This window comes from Heterocephalus glaber, unplaced genomic scaffold, assembly GCF_053883595.1.
Source record: "Heterocephalus glaber isolate CG9 unplaced genomic scaffold, H.glaber_assembly_v1.0 deba00001452, whole genome shotgun sequence".
Taxonomy (NCBI): Eukaryota; Metazoa; Chordata; class Mammalia; order Rodentia; family Bathyergidae; genus Heterocephalus; species Heterocephalus glaber.
Genome location: NW_028258302.1, coordinates 8,553,767 through 8,578,404, shown reverse-complemented (window position 1 = coordinate 8,578,404; position 24,638 = coordinate 8,553,767). Strand labels below are relative to the sequence as shown.

Genomic DNA, 24,638 nt, shown 5'->3' with positions numbered 1-24,638 from the left:
ACTGGATTTCTACATAACAATGACTAAAACTAGAGCTGTATCCCTCACCATACACTAAACTAAAATCAAAATGGATCAAAGATCTAAATATTAAAAGAGAAACAATCTGCTGGAAGATAGAATAGGTGGAGCTCTTAAAGACATGGGTGTAAGCAAAGACATTATGAACAAAACCCCAGTCACACAGGAAGTATCACAAAGAATCAACAACTTGGATCTCATCTTATTAAACAGCTTTTACACAGTAAAAGAAACCACCAAGAGAGTGAAAAGACAACCTACAGGTGGGAAAAAACTTTTTGCCAGCTGTTCTTCAGACAAAGGACTACTATCTAAAATATATAAAGAACTCAAAAAAATCAGATCCCCCAAATTTAAAAATCCAATCCAAAAATGGGCACCTGAAATGAATAGACATTTCTCAGATAAAGCAGTAGAAACAGCAAATAAATATATGAAAAAATGTTCAACATCTCTGGTCATTCAAGAGATACAAATTAAAACAACTCTGAGATTCCATCTCACTTCAGAAAGAATGGCTATTATAAAGAAATCTAACAATAACAAATGCTTGTGGGCCTGTGGGGAAAAAGGAACCCTTCTCCACTGTTGGTGAGAGTGTAGACATGGTGGAAATCAGTGTGAAGATTCCTCAAAAAGTTAAAACTAGGGGCCGGGGATTTAGCTCAGTGGTTTCGCTGCCTGTTGAGCAAGCTCAAGGACCTGAGTTCGATCCCTGGTACCAAAAAAAAAAGTTAAAACTAGAGGTTTCATTTTCATTTGACCCAGCTATTCCCTTTCTTCTCCCTCTTCTTCTTCTCCTTCTTCTCCTTCCTCCTCCTCCTCCTCCTCCTCCTCTTCTTCTTCTTCCTCTTTTTTTTTCAGTACTGGGAATCAAACTCAGGACTTTGCACTGGCCAGTCAGGTACAGCATCCCCATCTTGATATCTTCCCAAAAGAATTAAAAGCATCATACCATAGTGATATACGCATACCCATCTTTATAGTGGCACAGTTTGTAATAGCTAAATCTTGGAAACAACCCAAATGTCCATCACCACTGAATGGATAAAGAAGATGAGGGTATTTTTTATACAATGGAGTATTACTCTATCATAAACAAGGATAAATTTGAGACATTTCTAGGTAAATGCTTTGAGACCATACTCTTCAGTGAACTAAGTTGGACACACATGTTCAAAAATCACACGATTTCTCTGGTGTGTGAAACCAAAAGTATAAATATGGACTAAAATGTATAATAGATACTGTGAAATAGGAAGAAAGTGTTCAAATGGAAAGGGGAAATAGCAAGACAGAGAGGGAAAGGAAGGGAAAAGGAATAAAAGAAAATAGAAGAAAAAAATGGAAACAAAGCTTTTGTAAATAGGGAGAGGAAGAGAGGTTGAAGGAAGGGGGGTTGAGGGAAAGGGAAAAAAAAAGAAGAATCAAGATCTATCATGTACAGGTACAAATTCCATATGATGGACATTATCATTATGTATACCTAAAATGTACCAATAAAATTAAATTTAAAAAATAAATTAAATAATCTTTTTAAAAAGCTGGAAAAAGTAAAAACAAATGAAGGCAGAATCAAAGAAGAACGTGGGGCACTGAGGCCAACTTTAGTATTGGGGGTGCCAGTTCTCCCCTCACCCTTGTTGGAAATAAGTCCCTAGACTCAATTTGTCAGTCCGGATAATAATGCACTCAGGCATCAAGAAATCTTGACAAAGCAAGTTTTTGCTTTTGCAAAAGGGTGCAAGCACACCCCAGCAATGAGGTAGCAGGTGTGCAGGACAAAGGAGGGTAGCCCCTTTTATCCCTAAGGAGAAGCACCTATCCTTTAAATTCACTAGCTGCATTCAAAGGTTTACACTCTCTTATGGCTGACTAACTCAAGTGGCATGAGGAGGGTGCATTGCTGGGTAAGTTAGAGAGAGCAGATGTGCCATTTGAAACAGAAAGTCCTTGGTTCTTACCTGGGGAACAAACTGTGTTCTGGGAAAAAGTACATAGTTAACATTTCTCAGAGCTCAGGATATTAACAGAGGGGGGTGAGTAGTGAGTAGATGTCCAGGTCATTTAAATCCAAAATGGAGTTGTTTTGGCCTTGTGCTTTGACAGAAAAGTCAAAGCCTGTTTCTTACACCCTGATCCCATGTCCTTTGCCGTATGATTTTATAACTCTCTGATCAAGAGACAAATTCAATTTTCCCTTCTCTTGAATCTAGGTGGACTTGTGACTTGCTTTGACTAATATAAATGTGGAAGAAGTCATGATGTACCAGTTCTCACTGTAGCCCCAAAGAGGCTGGTATACTCCTACTGTTTCCCTGGTCTCCTGTCTCCACTATGAGAACAAGTCTGAGATAGCCCACTGGACAGTGAGTGACAAGGTGGATGAGAGCCATGTCATCCCAACCATCTCATCCAAGCCAGCTATCTCCATACATGTGAGAGAGCCCAGCCAAGATCAGCAGAGATACCTACCTGGCCACAGCTGATTGCAGACAAATAGGTACGAGAGCCTAGCTGAATGGAAAAAACATTAAACCACTTAGTGGAATCTTGAGAATCATAAGTGCTGAATTTGGGGATGATATGTTATACTACAATGTCATGGCAATAAATAACTGACACAGGAACATTTGCTAACAGATGAAATTTAATTTCAGTTTTCATGATATCTCTGAGCATTAGAGAAAGGAGATAAAACCCACAGTCTGCCCACGATGGTCAAATACTCCTCTGCATAAACTTAGAATACAAGGGCTGTATTCTTACTATACAGGAGAACTAGAAAACACTCACCCCAATCCCACACCTAGGAAACTGCAAGAAAATTGGCTGCTTTAAACTTGACAATAGCAATTACTGTTGGGGAAACAACCACCTCCAGAGAATCCAACAAGTTAGACTTCACACCATATCCAGTCAAATTCACTGTACCTACGTGAACTAGAAAAGGCTCACATCAAGAATTGAGCCTAAAATGGTCCCAGAATGGTAGTGTCCCACCCCGGTCTCTGGTGAAATGAAATGTAAATCTTTGTTAACTCACTTTCATCTCTGGCCTCAAATTATTTCTATTTACAAAGTTCCCAAGCCTTCAGCCTCAGACTGCAAGTTTGGTCAATGGTTTCCCTGATTCTCAGGCCTTTAGATATGGCCTGAATTACACTGCCAGCTTTCCTTATTTTTCAGCTTTCAGGGAGCATATGGGATTTCCTGGCATCCATAATTGTAGTATAAGTCACTTCCCATAATAAACCCCTTCCTATGTATCTATATCTGTATCTACATAGATATATCATAGATTCTGTTTTTCTGGAGAACTCTAATACAACCAGCAAAAGCAACAAATAGAAACACATCTGCCAAGAACTCAATGATTAGAATCATGAGTCACAGAATATAAAATAACCATGTTTAGGATATTTAGAAAAATAATCTTATTACCTTTGGCTTATTTTTCTTGTCTTATTGTACTAGCCGGGTTCTACAGTGCAATGTTTAATACAAGTGGTGATAGTGGATATATTTGTCACATCCATAACTTTATTTTCTATTTTGGGGGGAACGGGTCTCACTCTGTAGTTCAGGCTGGCCCTGAATTCATTATGCAGCCCAGGCTGGCCTTGAACTCACAGTGATCCTCCTCCCTCAGCCTCCTGAGTGCTGGGATTACAGGCATGCACCATCATGCCCGGCTTATATTCATAACTTTAATGCTTCTGATTTTCTTCTTTAGGATGACATGTTGTAGTCTTTTTAGAGACCCCTTTTGGTCATATAATGAAAGTCTCATATTATTTTCTTTTTTTTTTGGTACCGGGGATCGAACTCAGGACCTTGCGCTTGTGAGGCAGGTGGCGGAACCACTGAGCTAAATCCCTGGCCCTCATTTTATTTCTAATTCACAAAGAGTTTTTGTATGTAATTTTTTAAGTACATAATTTATAAAAGCTATAATAATAGCTGTGTTAGATATTTAATAATAAATCTAATAAAAGATGCATAAAATTATAAATACTGAAAGTCATTTAAAAAAGAGTTAATAAATGAAGAGATATTTCACATTCATGGATTAAAAACTGTCATTTTTTAATAATGTTAATTCTTCCCACATTGATCCCTGGGTTCAGTGTAATTTCAATCAAAATGCTATGTAGTTCTAAATATGTGATTCTAAAACTAATATGGAAAAGTAAGAAGCCAAGAATGACTAAGACATTTTTAAAACTTTTTATCATGAAAAATAATTTTTGTTAAGACAAGTTCTCACTATGTAGTTCAGGCTGGCCTTGAATTCATGATGCAGCCCAGGCCACCTCGAACTCACAATGATCCTCCTGCCTCAGCCTCTCAACTACTGGGATTACAGGCTTTCACCACCAAGCCTGGCTGAAAAATTTCAAACATGTAAAAAATAGAGAACATAATGCCTCCATGTGTCTGTTCCCAAAATGCAATGATTATAAACTCATGGCCAATTTTGTTTAATCTATAACTTCCATTTTTTTCTCTTTGTATTATTTTGAAACACATATTTTAATAAATATTTTATTATGTATTGCTATAATGCAAGAACTTTTGTTAAACATAATTATACAATTACTACCTCTAAATGAATTCAACAATAATTTCCTAATTTCATCAAATATCTAGTTGAATATTTAGTAACATTTCTCTGATTCTTCTCATATACTGTAATCAATTGATGTCACTTAAAGGTTTTTTTTAACCTATATATTCCCCATCTCTCTCTCTTTTTTAAATAGCAAGTTTACTTGTTGAAGAAGCCAGATTGATTATTCTGAAAATTTCCCACAGTTTGGATTTTGCCTGTGGAGTTATCATATTTCTCTATCCCCCATATTTTCTGTAAATTGGTAGTTAGTGCTAGAAATTTGATCAGATGGTGTTTCAATTTTGGGGCAAGAATTCTCTATATATGGTGGTGTACATTTTCACTAGTAGATATACTTGGTTGTCTCTCTTTTTATGATGTCTCTTTTATAAATCAAAGTTTGCAAAATGTTGGTATACCAACTATATAATTCCCTATTCAGTTATTGGCTGGAACATTTCCATAAAGAGAAATTTCCTTTGCAAAAGGTAAAGGGACCAAGAATTCAAGGGAGGGGGAGAGAGGGAGGGAAAGAGAAAGGGATGGAAAAAGAATTAAGATGTGTTAGGTACATGCACCAACTTCCTATGAGGAATGTAATCATGTATTGCAAACAAGTATAAACAAAAATAAAAATTGAAAAAATAAACTTCCTCAATTATAATGCACAGCTTACACAGGAAAAGCAGGAAAAACATTCATTCTCGTTCAGTTTTGGTTTTTAAAAACAATGAGTTGGAGGGGGAAAAAAAATGAACCTTGACCTAAAAAAATAGAAGAAAAAAACCTTAAACACAGAAAAACCAATTAAACATGGATCATAGACCTAATTGTGAAAGGTAAAACATTAAAGCTTCTACAAAAAAAAAAAAAAAAAAAGAATGTCTTTATGACCTTGGATTGGACCAATATTTCTTAAGCAGGATGCAAATAGTGCTAACCATATAAGAAAACACTGAAGAGGAGAAGGGGGTGTAAAAAGAATTAAGATGTGTTATGTATATGTACCAACTCCCCGTGATGAATATAATAATTATGTACTGCAAGCATGTGCTATTAAAAATAAAAAGTAGGGCCGGGGAATTAGCTCAGTGGTGCTGTCGCTTGCCTCGCAACTGCAAGGTCCCCGAATTCAATCCCCAGTACCCCCAAAATAAAAATAAATAAATAAAATAAAGAGTAAAAGAAAAGCTAATGAATAGTATTTTGTTAAAATTAAAGAATTATGTTCATCAAAAGACACCATTAAGAAAGTGACAAACCACAGGGTGAGAGAAAATCTTTGCAATTATGTAGCCAATAAAGAATTCAGATAGATAGATAGATCTACATCTACAAATCAATAGGAAACAAACAAGCCAAAAATTGTGAAGGGCAAAGAACCCTGAATGAGTCTTCTTAAATGAGGATCACCACCTGGCAAATAAGCATATAAAAATGTGTTCAACATTATTACTCATGAAGTAAATTAAATTAAAAACCTTGGCGGGATAATACCACACATCCAACAGAACACTACAATGAAAAATATTAATGATACCAAGTGTTGGTAAAATGCAAAGCAACTAGAACTCTGATACATTGCTGGTAAGAGTGTAATAGGACAACCACTTTGGTAGACTGGCAAAATGCCTACCTATGACTCAACATTTCTACTCTTTGCTATATGCCCCCTCAAAGTGGATGTATATATCCATCAAAAGACATGTACAACAATGTCCATTACAACTTATTTCAAAATATCCCTGTCTTAGTTACTTCTCTCTTGCTGAGACGCTATACCTGACACCCACAACTGTAAATAGGAAAGGTTTATTTTGGCTCACAGTTTTAGAATTTTTAGTCCATAACCAGTTGGCAGCATGGCAGAAGGCATGGCAGAGGAAAAACAGCTCATGACATGGTGGCCAGAAGCAGACCACAAGAGATCAAGGGCAGAGGGAGGAAGATATACCCTTCCAGGTCATGCCCCCAGTGGACTAATCCACTCATGAGTGTCACATCCCTATGACCCAATCACCTCCCAAAAGCCCACCTGTGAGCACATGAGCCTTTGGGGGAACATGTAGATATAAATCATAACCAGTTCCAAACTAGAAACAACAAAAAAGTCCATCAGTGAGGAAAATAAGTAAATAAATTATGAAATACTGATGCAGTGAAAAAATTATGAAGCAAGAAAAAAGAACAAACTACTGTTACATGCTACCACATGGAATTCTATACCACAGCCTCACAAAGAATGGTCCTCAGACAAAGAATGGTCCTCAGACCTCCAGGATCAGCATCACTTGGAAGCTTGTTAAAAATGCAGACTCTCGGGCTAGAGTTTTAGCTCAGTGGTGCCATTCCTGCCTGGCAAGGACAAGGTCCTGAGTTTGATCCCTGGTACAAAAAAAAAAAAAGGCAAAATTCAAAGTCCCATCATAGACCTACTGAACCAGGATCTGCAGATTAATGAATTTACCAGATGATTAACACAAACATTAATGCTGCCAGACAGCATAGTGTCTGGTAGTTCTAGGCTCTTTCTGTTCCACCCAAAGAATTGACTGGGACAACCTATGAACAGTAAACACACCTTTTTTTTTTTTTTTGGAGACAGGATCTTGCTATGTAATTCAGGCTGCCCTTGAACTTGTTATATAGCCCAGGCTGGCCTCAAACTCATGGCAATCCTCCTGCCTCACCCTCGTAAGTGCTGGGATTACAGGCTTGTGCCACCAGGCCCAGCTTCACAACTTTTATTTAAAGTAAAGAAGAAAAGGAAAGACTGAAGAAAAGAGACAAGTAAGAAGAGATGTCTTACAAGTAAGATGGACCACTGCTGAAACAGGACAGCAGAATAGAACACTGCAGTGGCACTGAAGTCAATGGTTGCTGTCATTTTTATAATTTCAGATCCCGACTGTCAGAAGTTGCTCTGCCCATGCATCCTGGCTGACTGATAGGTCACATCCTGTTGCTCAGCTTCTGTTCCAGATCAGTTTACATCTTGTTTTTAGCCTTCCTGTTCCAACTCTTTGTAATTTGACTGATTATAGCCTGTTTTCCAGCCAGCCCGCCATGCCCTAATCTCTTTCTAAGATGGGGGGAGGGGGGACGACAATGACATGCTTCTCTGCAGTTAAAGCCAGGCTTACTGACTGAGAAGTTTTCCCCCCTTCCCTCATCATGTGCAGGCTTGCCTGGCTGGAAACTTCCTCTCAAGCATCTCAGGAATTTCCTTTGTTCTCAAACAGTTTTGTTACTTCTACCTCCCAGCCAAATGTAAATGAGGTATAACTCTGTACACTGAGCTTGCTGTCTGTAATGCCTAATAGTCAATGAATTTGCTGAGCCCATATTACTTGTCCTCTTTGTAACCAATGAAAAAATACAAAGTGTTCAACTCCTGCAAGCCACTCCCTCCTGAGAGTATAACCTGCCCTGCTCAAGCCCAAAGGGGCGAGGGGTCAGTCTCTTTGTGGAGAAGTCCGAGACTAACCCACTGGAGTTAAAAAATAAAACTGTAAAATAAATAAATAAAACTGTATACTTTGCCTCCAAAACTTCTGGGTGCATCTTCATCTTCCATTCTCCTGGACTACCTGTGTTGAGTTGTAGACACTAGAGCTGTATATTCTGACTGGCACTTTGCAGCAACATTGCCTCATTAAGTTTGAAAAATAGCCTATATCTTCTTTTGAGTGATGGTTATACCAATTCATAGTAAATTGTTCATCAATTGATACATTAAAATTATACTTTAGATTGTACATATTAATATCTATAAACCAGACACAGTGGAATATGCCTGTAGCCCCTACTTGGGAGACTGAGACAGGAGGATTGCTTGACCCCAGAAATTTATTGCCAGCCTAAGGCAGGAGGTAGAGAAAAGTTCCGGAGGGGATGGCCTTAGGGGCAGAGGATAAAAGAGGAAGTTAGCTCTCTAATTCTAAATTCTAACAACTAGACCACACCTGGTAAAGATGGGAAGGGGGTACTGGGCACACATGCACTATAGCCTTCTAGGGTGGCCCAATACAGCTTTCTTAAAAACTGTCACAAAATGAGGCCAGGGATTTAGCTCAGTGGCTAAATTTTAGCTAAATTTAGCTTAGTGCCTGCCTGAAAAGCTCAAGGTGCTGAATTCAATTCCCCTATACCAAAAAAAGAAAAAAAATCACAAAATGTATCCAGCTCTAACAACTAGGCCATACCTGGGACACATGGGCTATAAAATCTCTTCAACACTAAAAGCAACCCAAAATTAATTATAATTAATTCCAACATAATTTGCATTGTGGTTCTGACCCCTCCATGGAGTCTGGGCCCCATGATACTTCCAAGAAGGTCTACATTAAGACAAAACCAACCTCCTCCAACAGAGGGGAGATTTGCCCCTAATAGAAGTAGATTGCTGCAGGTACTCCCTCCTTGTAAAAACCACATATAGATTCTGATAATGGGCTTCTTTGAGGCTGTGAACTCTTCTCACTGACCTCCTCCCACCCTGAGGAGTGTTTTGCTAATAAATCTATGCTTTCACTTCTACTTCTGTGTGTCCTGCTCAGTTCTTCATTTGGGATACCAAGAACCTAGACTGTCACAATCCCTGACAAGTCTGAGCAACACAGTGAAACCCCATTTCAAAGAAAAAAAGAAAACTTAACATTTAAGATATGCTTTATGTGTCTTTTTCTCCCAGTCCTGGAGACTAAGCTCAGTGGTGCTCTCCCACTACACACTATATCCACACAGCGCCCTCTCTCTTTCTCTCTCTCTCTCTCTCTCTCTCTCTCTCTCTCTCTCTCTCCAGGGTCTCTTTAAGTTGCTAAATTGTCCAGGTTGGAATAGAATTTGTGATTCTCTGCCTCAGCCTCCCAGAGTGCTGGGATTATAGGAATGCACCACCATACCCAGCTACCTATGTCTTTTTTAACTCAAAAAAAAAAAAAAAGAAAGAAAGAAAAGTAAAAACTTATCCCCTAGCATATTCCAAAGGTAATTAATAAGAGCTTTTCATCATAAACATATTTTATATATTTTAATCCATTGAAGCTATTATTCTGTTACCAGACCCAAGTCCAGATGCTCACCACATGACAGGCCAATTATATCCAAAGAGAAGTGGTGAAGTGAAGCAGGCAAATGTACTGAAAAAGTTGGCTAGACGAGAAGACGGTGGACTCTTGTCACAAAGTCCATCTTGCAGGGAAACTAATTTAGGAATGGTTTATACAGGTGGCTGATGGGTGTTCCCAGACTGGTTGGTGCCTTTTCACAGCAGGTGTTGAGTAACTGCATTCTGGTGGGTGCCTTTCCCAGAGAGTGGGCCAGTAGAAACACATCTGGTCCTAATCACCTAGTCATGAAATGTTTTTCAGTCCTGCAAATTTCAAGAACAAAATTCATTTTTTCCTTAAGCTATTCTTGTCACCTATTAGTTTTCCCACATGCAGTTCCTGACATATTACACAATGGACAGGCTAGAGGGGGTAGCAGCCCCAAAGTCATCTTGCTGATTGCCAAACTCACAGTAATGAACAAAAACATCCTTAATGCTTGGCTTCAATTATACTCTATCTTCCCCATTCGGGGGCCAAAGAAAGCCTCTTTAAATTGGATGCTGGGTCCTTCACAAACTCAGAAATACTTGGTAATTTCCTTGTTTTCTAATATAAGAAAGTATTTAACTTATTTTGTACATTCTCCATGCCAGACCTGAAAACAGCCATTTTTCCAAGGATCCAGGTTGCTCTTAGTTTAAAATGGTATTAAAAACTTCAAACTAGGTACTAGAAGACCTCATTAATTACTCTAAACACTTCTGAAAAAGACTAAAGAGATGTCATTTGCCCTATCACATCCAGGACTTATGAGGAAGAGATAGCGGCAAAACCATATGATCTCTGTTGGCTCAGAGAGACAAATTGATCAGTACAATAGACTTCAGAGCTCAAAACTGACTTAAATATGGAGCTTGGATATATGACAGAAAAATAATTTGGAAAAATAATTAATTGGATCCCTATTTCACACAGTGTACAATTCAACTCCAGTTGGGTTGAGTCAATGAATAAATACCAAATGCAAAGTTCTTAGTAGAAGCTGTATTAATGTGAGTCATCCAGAGAAACAGAACCAACTGTGTGTGTATCTAGATAGATGATAGATAGGTAGGTAGGTAGGTAGGTAGGTAGATAGAGAGATAGATAGATAGATAGATAGATAGATAGATAGATAGATAGATAATAAAGAATTGTCTCCCATGATTATGAAAGCTGAGAACTCCTACAATCTAGAGATAATAGAATGGTCCATCTGAGTCCCAGAACAGGAGAAGGCCATGTCTCAGCTCAAAGGCAGTGAGGCAGAGAGAAAAAACACTTTCTTATTCAGCATTTTTTGGGGTTTTTTGGGTACGGGGGATCAAACTCAGGCCCTTGCGCTTGCAAGGCAGGCGGCAGAACCACTGAGCTAAATCCCTAAGCTGAGCTAAGGCCCTCAGCCTTTTTATTCTATCCAGCCTCCAAAGGACTGGATGAGGCACATCCACAATTGAGAAGGTAATTTGCCCAACTCAGTCTATGACTCAAATATTAATCTCATCCAGAAACATCTTTATAGACACATTCAGAAATAATGTTTAACCAAATATTTGGACACCCTGAGGCCCAGTGAAGTTGACACATAAAATTATCTATCACAGAAATGTAGGTAAATATCATTTTTTTGAAATGAGTTATCCTTACATTGCCCAGACTGATCTTAAAATCCTGGGCTCAAAATATCCTCCTGCCTCAGCCTACAAGTAGCTGGGCTTACAAATGCACACCACCACACTTGGTTAAGTATCCTTTGGAGATTTTTCTCAAAGATGCACCAAAAAAACACTATCTAGCCAAGAAAAGATGGGTATATCTGACTATATTAAGTTAAGAACTTCTATTCATGAAAATGTAAAAAGAATGAAAAGATACAAATGAGGAGGAGATATAACATACATAACCGAACAAGAATTGGCATCAAGATTTGATTATTTCTATATCCAAACTTCTTAAAATCAAATTTAAAAAACAATCAAACAGAAAAATACATCATATAGGAACATGATATAAGAGCAGGAAATTCTTACAGGAAACACAGATGGGTGATATGCACGTGAAAACATGTTCAAACTTATCAGTAACCAGGAAAATGCAAATTAAGACCAGAATGAGATACAAAATTAAACCCATTAGATTGGCAAAAATGTTTAAAAATCTGACAATCCCACATGTTTGACAGAATGTGAATCAACAGAATCTCTTCCACATTTCTGGTGGAGTTATAAATTAGAGCAACTATTTTCAAATTAACATTATCCTGCAAAGTTTGGCATTCATAGAATAATAGAATCCTACCTTGGTACTTGAAACTCATCATATTTGGTATCTGAGGCATTTTGACATCAAACTTTTTTCCTGGTACTCAACACAAAAAAACTAGAACTTGTCGCTGTTGACTGCCTAGTGACTGGTAACCTTTTCCAAAAGGAATTTTCTGCCACTCATCATTTTTGGTACTTGTCCTGCCTCATGGAACCAATTAAAGAAGAGTACCGAGGTACCATGGTACTCAAAATATAACCAATACTACATGATGCTGATTAAATCAGAGCTGATACCTAACTAGCCAAACAGGATGCTATCCTTTAGCTCTCTGGTGTGTATTGGCTAACTATAACCCTATGTATACTACAACTCAGCATTCCACCCCTGGTTATGTACCCAGTGGAAACAGCTGCTCATATTTGTCAGTGACAGGTACAAAAAATATTTTAAGACTGTATATTGTATATAATATATTGTATATATATAATAAATTGAATAATATATTGTAAGACTGTGTGGCGTAGGAAAAAGAACTAGAAACAACCAAAATGCCATTAAGAGAAGAATGAATAAAATAATCATAAAATAGTTACATAATAGAATACTATATAGAGTATGCAAAAATATGGATAAACTCTACATTTAACATTGAGTTTTTTAAAATCTCGCAAGATTATATATACCATAATATCCTTTTCAAAAAGTTAAAAACTGACAAAAACTGGATAATATATTTAGGCCACATATATATTTGATAAAACTAAAAAAAGAAAAGGAATGATAATGACAAATTTAGAAAGGAGAAAACAGAGTTCTAGGATAGGACAGGAGCCAATGGATAGCTCCTGTAAATCTTAGGTTGGGTGATGCGATTACTATTTAGGTATCCCTTACACTCTTTTAGGAATATACACATACATTCATACAGAAAATATGGAGCCTGTGTCTAATGATGATAGTGAACCATCAACCAAAGATTATGATTTATCCATTTCTGTATGTCTCAGCTCCATTTCTTTCTTAAAAAAGGAAGTTTGCATCTTGGGGTTACACACCTGTAATCCCAGCACCTTGGGAGGTTAGGGCAGGCAAGTTTGAGTCCTGCCTGGGGAATTTAGTAAGACTCTGTCTCAAAGTAAAAAGAAGTGGGGATGTAGCTCACTGCGAAGGTCCTGGGTTCAATCACTACCAAAAAAAAAAAGAGAGAGAAAGAAAGAACTTGAAATATGAGAATTTTTAAAGAATGGCCAAACATATAAGAAGAAAAGGAACTAAAATTTACTTCTAGAAATTAAAACTATAATAATTGAAATTAGAAACTCAATAAATGGGTTTAAGAGCTGACAAAAGGCAAGTGCTAATAGAATCAGTGAACAGGAAGATAACGACCGAAAAAATACCCAGAAATCATCATAGAGAGATAGAGCTGTGAGCTAGAGGTTAGGAAATACAAAAGGTACCATAAGATGGCCTAATGTACTCCTAATCAGAAGCCCAAAACCAGAGGGAGAGAAGGAGCAGAGGCAAAATATGGAGAGATAATGGCTGATGATTTTCCAGAATTGATGAGGATATCAAGTGGCAAGCAGAATAATTTGAAAGAAACCCACTCCTAAACAACACATTAAAACTGGAAAACCAAAGATAAAAAGAAGTATTTAAAAGTAGCCAGAGGGGCTGGAGATTTAGCTCAGTGGTGCCTCTCAAGTGCAAGGTCCTGGGCTCAATCCCCAGTCCAAAAAGAAAAAAGTAGCCAGAGGGGCTGTGGGATATAGCCCAGTGGAAAGCGCTGGCTCAATCCTCAGGGTCAAAAAACAAATAAACTGGCAATTTTCTTAATAAAGCAACAATGGAGACAGATACAGATTATAAATACAGATATATAATTGTCATGTGTTTTAGCAGTATCTTTGAAAAACCTTTGAGACCTTACTACTACTGTTTTATACAGCGAATATTTATTTTTAATTTTCCACGTTTACCTTTTCTTTGTTCATTGCTTCTTGAATCCTAGACCTTCATTGTGAGAAATATTTATAAAATCTCATGATTTACCTCAAACTCTGCCAGTCGATGAGTGCAACTGTCATCCACTAACACTACTAAATCTTGGTAGCAGAATTTTTGAAAGCAAGTGAAATGTGGGTGGGGCTTAGGCCGAGATCGGCCAAGTCAGAAATCTGCAGGCTCCAGACCCAATCATTCATGGAAGGGCTACTCCACACTGGCAGTTAACTCCTACCATTGCCATGTCCCATTGTCAGTGGAATTGAAATGCTGCTGCTTTGGCTTGACACCTGAGATCAAAGTTATCGCTTGCAAAATGGAAAGAATGCTTTTTTCTGTGTTATGCTCAGTCGGAGAGGTCCTAGGGTAAAATTGCTTGAACTGTTAGTTACATTGTTCTTTTTCTCATTGCATGGACATCCAGGCAGGTACTCTATAACCTCAAGCCCTAATGATTCCACAAGAGTCATACTCCTGCTGAAATTCCATTTCTGCTGATGTTATCATCACCACCACCACCACTAGGAATGAGTGAAGCAGGAACTCAGCTGGGCCACATGCTGGTGGAGCTGGAATTCAACTCTAGCCTGAAGGCATAAAAGTTAGAGACTGCATTGCATTCATGGCAGAACATCCATGTCTTTACTCTGTCAAAGTAACAAAAAGCCTCTCTTGAGGAATGCTCAATGGAAGAGAAAGAAGACTCACAGCAATGTTGAATGAGCCCCAAGATGGTCTAAAGATCCATAATCTAACTCTTCCAATTCAAGCTCATAATCCATTTCTCTTAAGGTACAATTCTGCCATCAGAAGACTAGGTTGGAATTAGTTTCAATATGGCCCTCTGTGTTGCACCTGGAACTAGCACTCCTCTCCATTACTTGGGACCTATTGCTCCAGGTGGTCCATGTGACCAACTCCTTCTTCCATTCATAGAGGGTTCTTCCTTGGTAACTTCTGGTCTTCTTCTCTGACATCAGACTTCTGTTGAGGATACCCCAGTCCATCAGTAATATTTGTATGTGTTGTCTGAAAAGATTTCAGGACTTCTCTTTAGGGGTTCTTCGGGCCTTGTGTAAATCTTACATGCAAATGGATACAAGGGGAGGAGGATTTGCTTACCTTCTCTCAGAAAGATCTGAGCCCTGGTTCTGGCCCAACCATGGCATTCTGTTACATATATATAAAATATAAAAGCAGTTTCAGAAGTAGGTTTAGAGGTAACTTTTTCTTTTTTAAGATATATTAAATTTTTAAATAATTTTAAATTTTAATTTTATTAAATGGCAATTGCATTGTATATATATGTATGCCTGCATACAGTCCATACATTGTAAGTACAATAATTAATGACTATGTCACAAACTAAACACATTCCTATAACCAACCCTAATCAAGAAACAGAACATTATCAGCACTCAAGTATATGCCTAAATGAGGAGAACTCAGAGAAGGAAGGAATCACCTGGGATCATTCCAAGGTCTGTGTTAGTTAACAGTGATTGTGGTGACATTCACCAAAATAAGAAACCCAAGAGGAAAAGTGAGTCTGGAAGAGAAAGCTATGAGTTTGATTTTGAACAAATCCAGCTGGAGGTGCTTGTGGAACCACACAAGAGATCATTTCCAGTTCTCAGTTGGAATTATGGCATTAGAATTGCTGGGAAAGTTTGGGCTAGATAGGTTGATTTTTTAAACTAAGGAATTAATACGTGCCACACATACTTTTTATTTACTGATTTGATCCGATGAGATAAATGAAAACTTGGTGAGAAAAATACTATTCTTTTTTTTTTTTTTTTTTTTTTTTTGGTACCGGGGATGGAACTTGGGTCCTTGCACTTGTGCAGCAGGCAGCGAAACCACTGAGCTAAATGCCTGGCCCCTCTATTCTTAATCCCATTGTACAAAAGACAAGACTAAGCACAGAGATCCAGTTTACTCGGCCAGGGTCACAAAGCAGTTGAATAAATAGGTAGACTTCATGACTTTATTTTTTGAATCAAGAACTGAGTTTCATGGTTTGCAATGGACTTTTGTATATTTTCTAGACATCAGAGAGAAAATTCTAATACTGAAGTATTGACATTCTTGGGATTTTTCAATGTTTTAGGCCATTTGCTTAAACTCTGTACCTTTCCCCTCATCTATGAAATTGAAATAATCATGGCACCCACTTTATAAAATTCTTATGAGTAAATATTAAGTACTGAATGAGTAAATGAATATCAAAGCCTGGCACACAGGAAACATTCAATAAATGTTAGCTAATTCTGCTTATGGAGACGACAGGACTAATGTCTAATTCACTTGAAATGAGAATTTTTCTCAATATTAGGAGACTTAATAATTGCTTAGTACAGACCAGTTATTAGAAAAGGAAACTGACAGAATAATAAACTGACAGGAATCCCCTTAAACTGAGGCAAAAGGGGTCTACCTGTATCTCTGGTCCCTCTGCTTTGAAGTGCCCCACATCTCACACACACACACACACACACACACACACACAATTTGTTAAAGAGTATATGGATATCTGTTGCTCTAGATCCAGAGCTGCTGAAGCAACAGGTGATAGTATTTTTTTTTTCTCTCTTTTTTTTTTTTTGGTACCGGGGATCGAACTTGGGAGGTAGGCGCCAGAACCACTGAGCTAAATCTCCGGCCTAACAGTTGATAGTTATTAAATGAGTATAAACTTTGATTAAAAACATTGGCATGATGTTCTTAAAAGAATAATACTATGTTTTGATACTTACCTAACAAAACCCAAACATTTCCAGAAAAGAATAGGTATTTCCTAGGTATAGTAGAAATAATTTTTTAATTTGATGATAAGATGGAAAAACATGTAATATGGATAAAAAGGTAATGATTAATAAACAATTACTGTCTGAAAGAGTTCAAAATGAGGCTAACAATTTAATGAGCAATATAGTGAGAGAAGAAATTACACATAAAATTTCAATAAGTAGATAAAATATTTGGTAATTTTGTTTAGTTGCTGGATTGATTAAAGATGTGTTATATTAAAAATTGTCAGCAAGCTTTGGTATTCTCTTACTTCACTCCCTAGACTTTTTTAAATAGAAAAATTAAAGAATCTTTATGACAAAACTGTATGGCGGTATTCACAATATCAGTTTTTTTCCTAGTTGAGATCAAGAAAAAAGTGTGCTCTACCTTTTCTCTGGATTATATGCCACTATTTAAAGCTAATTTCCAAAAATGAACAAAATAAATTGAAACCAATGTATTAAGCCTTATTTCCCTTTGTTGCCAGCTGGCAATTGCCTTAATAAAGTTTCTGTCACCTGCAGATTATAAACTTCTAATAGATAATTTTAAAGTTATTAAAATATTTTTTGATATTGAAGACTGAAAATTTTCTGACACTAGTATCTTTTCATTAATTTGTATATTTTGAGTTGCTGACTTCCCTGTTCAGCATCCAGATGGTACTTTCAATTTCAACTTTTCATAGTAAACTTATTAAGAAATAAAATATTTCACATTGCTTAATTTTATATTACTAATATTTATTGGTTGCATTTATTCATTTTTAGGAATTTTTCTGTCGTTGATTTTTGCCTTGTAATTCTAATTAGAATTTCTGTAGTAATATGTTAATTTATATTAGCAACGTTGTATAGTCTGTCAAGTAATTTAAAGCAGTAAAACTTAAGGTGTTTTATTTTTTAAGGTGTTTGTTTCCCCTTTTGGCATTTTACAAAAGCTTACAACATTATGCTAAAATGAAATTTGCTTACCAAATTGTATAACACATCTTTTTTTTTTTTGGTGCCGGTGATCGTACTCGTGACCTTGCGTTTTCGAGGCAGGCGCCAGAACCACTGAGCTAAATCCCTGGCCCCTATAATACATCATTTTAAGAGGGGTATTTTGTTATCTTTGGATACTGTTCATCTAAAATATTAATAATGAAGTGCTGGTAGTTCTGGAAAAAGATTTTCAATAAGTAGATATTATTCCACTCAACTAGTTGTACAAGAACAAGAGTTATATGTTGAACAATTCACTTTATTATATATATTGTAAACTACCAGAAGAAAATATGGAAGTCCAAAATAATTAGCATATCTTTGTATCTGTCGTAAGACGCACACGTAAAAGAAATTTTTGGTGATACTGGGGATTGAGCCCAGAGCCTTTGTGCTGAACTACATCCCCAGGGCTTTTTTATTTTTTATTTTAAAAATGAAAAAATTTGATAGCCTCTGTCTCTGGCACTTTTAATTTCTTTCTCTAGATCCATGTTTCCATCAAGGATTATTCTTTTCTACCTTAAGAATTTCCTTTAATGTTTCTTTAAGTGCAAATATAGTGACTATGGATCTCACAAAGTAATTGAAGTACCCAGACTGCTTGAACTTGCAATTTGCACTCTTGCAATCTTGCTACTGTATTTTATATGTTTTGCCACAATTAAAAAACATAATTGGCATTTGAAGCAAAACAAAGTGTTTTCGCATTCCAAGCTCAAGGTCCCGAGTTCAATCCCTGGTACCATAAAAAAAAGTGTTTTGGGAGTTTATAATACATGTAGAAATAAAATGCAAGACAACTCTAGTATAAAGATGGAATAGAAGACATTTAAATATTACTGCTGTGAAGGTCTTACATAAGATATGAAATAGAAAAATATTATTTAGAAGTAATCAGTGATGGGTTAAATTTTATATTATAAATCCTAGATTAACCACTAAATAAAACAATATAGCTAGTAAGATAGTATAGATTAATTTTAAAACAAATCCAAAAGAAAATCAGAAAAGAGGATAAGAGAAAGAGAAGATGGGAGAAATAGAAAACAAATAGCAAGATGATAACTTTAAAACTAACCAGTAAGAGCTGAGGATGTAAAAAAAAAAAAAAGAGCTGCAGTTGTAGTCAGTAGTACAACACTTGCCTAGCATGCTCAAAGCCCTAGATTCATTCCCTCATACTGCAAAAATGTAGGAGGCTGAGGCCAGAAAGTTGCAAGTTCAAAGACTGAGTAAGATAGTGAGATGACTGTCACAGAAAGAAAAGGAAGGAAGGATAGAAAGAAGGAAGGGGAAAAGAAAAAGAAAAGATGTCAATAATACATCAAGTATAAATAGTCAAAACACTTTAATAAAGAAACAGATTTTACTTTAAAAAGACACAGGTTAAAGGTAAATGGGTGTTAGCATACAAACATTAAACAAAATAAAGTGAAATGTCTATATTAGTGTCTGACAAAGTAGACTTCAGAACAGGGACTATTACCAAGGATAAAGACTACATTTCACAATAGCAAAAAGTCAATTTAAAAAGGGGACTGTCTACTTCTACATTCACATATATCTGATAAAAGAGCTAAAAAGCATGAAGCAAAAAGTGAGAGGTAAGAAAAAAAAGAAAAAAAAACTTATCAGGCATGGTGTGGCACGCCTGTAACTCCAACACTCATGAGGATCACTGTGAGTTTAAGGCCAGCCTGAACTGTATAATGAGATCCTGTCTCAAAAAAAAAAAAAAATCAATGAAACTTGAGCTAGTTCTTTTTAAAAGAACAATTAAATTTGTAAACTTCTAATTAAATTGATCAGGAAAAGGGTGACAGAACCCAATTTATTGATAATCACAACTAAAAGCAGAAACATCATGACACTACAGGTATTAAAAATCTTATGACAACTTTATTCCAGTAAGTTCAATAATTTATGTGAAGTTAACACGTTCCATGAAAGAAACAAATGGCTAGGCCGGACATTTAGCTCAGTGGTGCCGTGCCTGCCTTGTAAGGCACTGAGTTCGATCCCAGTTCCAGAAAACAAAACAAGAAACAAAAGGCTAAAGCTTACTGAAAAAGAAATAGAAGCTTCAGTAGCTTTCTATCCATTAAACAAGTTGAGTTCCTAATTTAAGCCCCCCCCATACATACACATAAATAAAACCTTCAACTCAGATGAATTCCTGGTGAAGTCTATCAAAATATTGTTCCAACCAGCTGAACTCATACCTGCAGTCTCCACAGAAGTGGTGGCAGAGCACTTCCCACAGAGGACAACCCTAGACCTTCTGGAGATGAGGCCAGCTGAAATTTCAATGAAAGAAGCACTACATGCCAAGGTGATTAGTCCAAAGCATTTAGTAGAGGAATTTATTTAAAGAGTGCTGCAGAAGTCAGGCACAGTGGCATGCACCTATACTCCTAGCTACTTGAGAGGCTGAGGTGGAAGGATCACAAGTTCAAGGCCAGCCTGAGCAACTTAGCAAGATCCTGTCTCAAAATTAAAGAAATAAAAGACAGGAAAGAAAAGAAAAAGAAAGAACGGCTAGCTCCAGGCATGGTGGTGCAGGCCTGTAATCCCAGCACTCAGGAAGCTGAGGTAGAAGGGTCTGAAGTTCAAGGCCAGCCTGGACTACAAGTGAGGCCCTATCACAAAACAAGATGAAAGGAAGATAGCTGACTGGTAGAGCACTCCTGGGTTCAATCTCCAGTACTGTTAAATAAATAAACAGTGCTGCAGAGATCCTTGAATTGGACAGCAAGAAAAACAGATGTTCTATCTGTAAGCAAGGGGTCAGATCATGGAGTTAACATGAAGGTTTAAAGAATTTAGCTCAGAGTATATGTCCTCTCCCCTCTCCCTCATTTTCTCTCCTCTTCTGATACATTTACAAACATATTAACATTATAACTGTTTCATATGTCTTATTATTTTGTGATGTATTCTTTATTTTCTCTATATTCTGTTAGAGTATTTTCTAACAACCTGCCTTCAAGTTCGTTAATTTTATAATCTGGGTTCAGTCAGCTGTTAAGCCCATCTAATGAATTTCTAGTTTCAGATTTTTCCATTTTTTAGTCCTAGAATACCCATTTGGTTGTATTTTTTAAGGGAAAGAAAAGAAACTCAACTTTAATTTTTGTATTCTCGGTAAATAGTGATGCCTGTGGTTTTTAGACAAAAACGAGCTATAAATTAATTTGGAAGGTCCAACTCTCAGGAGTCACTGCCAGTCACAGTCTTTGGGAAGAAATACTAGAAAGGACCCCTCTTTTATTTATTTATTTATTTATTAAATTTTTTTGGTACTGGGGATCAAACTCGGGTCCTTGCGCTTGCACAGCAGGTGGCAAAACCACTGAGCTAAATCCCTGGCCAAGGACCCCTCTTTTAAACAACATTCACTAATACATTGGCCATGGACATCTGTGAGCATTTCAGAAGGGGATAGAAGCTGCTGACCGTATTCATTGAAGCTAGTCCCCTCTTGTGACAGCCTTTGCAGAATAGCTGTACCCCTGCATTGGCCAGAGGAAGATTTTTTTTCAGCACAGACTCTTGCTTTAGTTAAAATTCACAATGCAGAAGATAAATTATAGTGCAGAATTGCAAATGTCTCCACTTTTGTCTGACATTTGGGCTGCTAATTAGTTTCTGCTTATTGTTAACATTCCATCTTCTCTGTTCTTCTTGTGAATAAAAAATACATAAATGTAAATACATTTTTATATATCCAGATTTCCATTTCAATATTCAGAAGCAGATATATAATTTCAGTGTCTGTCCTGAGCATGTGACCAGTGTCTAGATGCCATATTTTATACCCCATTATACTGCATTTTATTCCTAAAGCACTTTAGAAGCAAATTTGCTCAAAGAAGGTCCAGTTAAAAATAAAAATCTTCAAAGTAATAAGGATTTCATCTTCAAATGTGAGTCTCTTCCCAGATATAAGGATTATCTCTACTACCCAGTGACCCTCTGATGTTCCAAGCAGTATATGAAATGCATTGTGGATGCTGTTGTCCCCTTTATAACTGGAAAAAAATTGGGCATGCAGAGAGGTAATGCTTTATTAAGGGTCTATACTGGAGCATGGTGGAGCTGGGATTTTATACCAGGTCTTTCTAACTCCACAGCCTGTACTTTCTTCATCTGTATTCCAGGCTTTTGTCCTTCCTTAATTTCCAAGCAAAATTTGACAATCCAAGCAAAATAACATGAGCTAAGTGGATATTAGGCTTTGCATTTTTTAAGTCATACTGATATACAGTTTTTTTCTCAGCTGACATTTTTACAAAGACAATTTGTTCCTGTGACTTACCCTTTCCCTATGAAACTGCTATTGTCTTTCGAAGTTTCAAGGGTAACCTACTCCATCTCTGATTTCCTCTAATGCCCAGGGAAAGAGCTCTTGGCAGCCTACAGCTGAGGAAATCACTTGACCATTCATCTTCCCAACATCCTGCCAACTGCAGGCTATTCTTATTTTGTTTCTATCGATGTTGAAACATCTGTGATTCCTTCCTCACAGAAATCTCTGGTGAAAATTTACCAAATAGCATAAATGACTCCTGTTTATTGATTGACTGATTTGCTTCCAAAAAGAGGTCAAACATTGCTGTACTTTAATACATAGGTTTTGAATTAGTTGAAATTATACAATTCTGCTTATTATCTGTTATTCTATTGTAAAAGAATTACATCCTTCCATCATTATGTTCTCTATAGTATTCAAGTCATTTTATTCCTTTTTATGAATTCCAATTCTCTGATGAAAGTACCCATTTTTATTCATTTGTCCTTATTTTCTTTAGTCATTTTAATTAATTCTAGACATTTAAAGTCTTTGTCTTATTACTCCAATACCTGGAGCACTTATGGGTCTGTTTGTGTTGTCTATCTGTTCTCTTGATTACCAGCCACATTTTCCTACCTCTTGGTATACCTAGTGGCTTTTTATTGTATATCAGATATTTATATCTGGAATATAATAAAAAGTCTTGTAGAAGCAATAAAAACACTTGTGGACACCTTTTTACAGAAGGCCTGTAGAGATTCTGTATGGGTACCTCCTGCCAGACAAAGTTTCACCTTTCTTCTGTTAGGCAGATAGGATGAGGTACTGATCATCTCAATCTAAGCAGCAGTTAATTGAAACAGAACTAGTATGATTTAGTCCGTGGCCACTCTATTTCTGTTTCCAGGCTGGGCCTTCTTGGGCTTTTGTTTGAAAATCTAGTGGTTCTCTGTCTTCCCAACTTTGTATGATTGGCAGCAGATTCAGTTCTGCTCTTTGGATGTTCTGTCACTCTGTCTTTTTCCTACTTCCTCTTAACCCTCACAGCTTTCAACTGGCAAATATTTTGCAGAGAATACCAGCTATGTTTTGGCATCAGTTCTCTTTTTTTTTCAGTTCTCATTTTTCTAGGTGGACTTAGGGCCCTAAGCATCTCAGAATTATGGGAGATTTCCCCTTGCATTTTGCAACCCTTAGTCCAGCTTCCCAGATTTCCACATCCAGTCTCAGGACTCAAAAAATGTCCTATGGTGAAACATAGCTGTTTTTGGAGACCCTAATTTGTTCTACCACAGCCTCCATTTAACTCTCAAAAGACTTACTAGCTCCTTTCTCCCTGCATAGATCAAACTAAATACTCAATTCACACACAGAATGGGGAGGCAAATGTGCCCAGGAAAGAAAACATCCAGAAACTGTCAGCTCAACTCATTTTTCTGGTCATTGTTGCCTCTGCAGCTCTCTAGTATCTTAAAAATATGTTTTTTGTGAGTTTTAAACTTTTTAAAGTTATTGCAACCATAGCACAGTGTTAGAGTGCTATGTCCTATGCAAATCAGGATCTCAAAGCATGAGTTTTGATCTGAGTAAAGAACTGAAAAAACAGCTTTCAATGTTCAGCAATGATTTAAAACATTGCCAAGGATAGGTCTGAGGTGACGGTGCTCATACGATTAATGAACAAAGGTATACAAACCAGAATTTTGGTCACAACTTCAGAAGTAATTTTTGGCAATAAAGACATGGCTTCAACTGTGCCAATTCACATGATAGTATTTGGAGTAAAGATTATACATAATATTTTCTGGATGGAATATATTGATGAAACACATCAAATAATCTCAACTAAATTCCATTAAATCAATTAAATTGAATTTCTTTAAAATATGAGATATACTAAGAAAGTTAAGTGAAAAAAACTAAAATATTCAAGTAAAGAACAAATTGTGGGGCCGGGGATTTAGCTCAGTGGTTCTGGCACCTGCCTCAAAAGTGCAAGGAACCAAGTTCGATTCCCAGTACCTGAAAAAAAAAAAAAAGAATAAATTGTGATCTTTGGCAAAAAACATTAATTTTACATATGTATTATTAACAGTTACTTGATTTGCACTATCACTTGCTATTTAAATGTTAATAAAAACTTATTCAAACAGCTGATTTAGTTTAACTGTTTCATTTTTAAATTTAAAAATTCTTAAAATACTTTTATAAGTATTAGAAAATAATTTTTCTAAATTAAAAAAACTGCATGTGAAATATGCAACCAATGAGAGTTTTCAATAAAATATAAGGCAATTAGAACAAGAGATGTTTGCATGACAATGAATAAAATTCACAGGCAAATAATCTCAAAACTAATTTCTACAGAAACTTTTTTTACTGTAGCAGATTAAAGTATAATCTTAATTAAAGAGAGATTTGAACAAGTGTAGCAACTGTCATTTGTTGTTTTTTATATAATAGCTCATTGAAAATTTTGACAAAAGAACTTTAAAGAATGTATGAATATAAATATCCCTAAATAAATGTTTTTTAAAATTACATGGATAACAACA

The 24,638-nt window shown here is 36.5% G+C and overlaps 1 protein-coding gene across 2 annotated transcripts in view; it reads right to left on the bottom strand.

Moving 5' to 3' along the window:
- Positions 1-4,134: 4,134 nt before the first annotated feature.
- The window catches only part of Tmem35b (transmembrane protein 35B), a 36,247-nt gene continuing 15,743 nt past the window's right edge, over positions 4,135-24,638 (bottom strand). Inside the window, exon 4 of one of the 2 annotated variants that reach the window (XM_087215340.1) lies at positions 4,135-10,010. In XM_087215340.1, the coding sequence (XP_087071466.1) occupies positions 10,005-10,010 (6 nt within the window). In that variant the 3' untranslated portion in view covers positions 4,135-10,004. Of the gene's footprint in view, positions 10,011-12,741; positions 24,106-24,638 lie in introns of those variants that run through there. The other variant, XM_087215339.1, reaches the window with a different exon arrangement.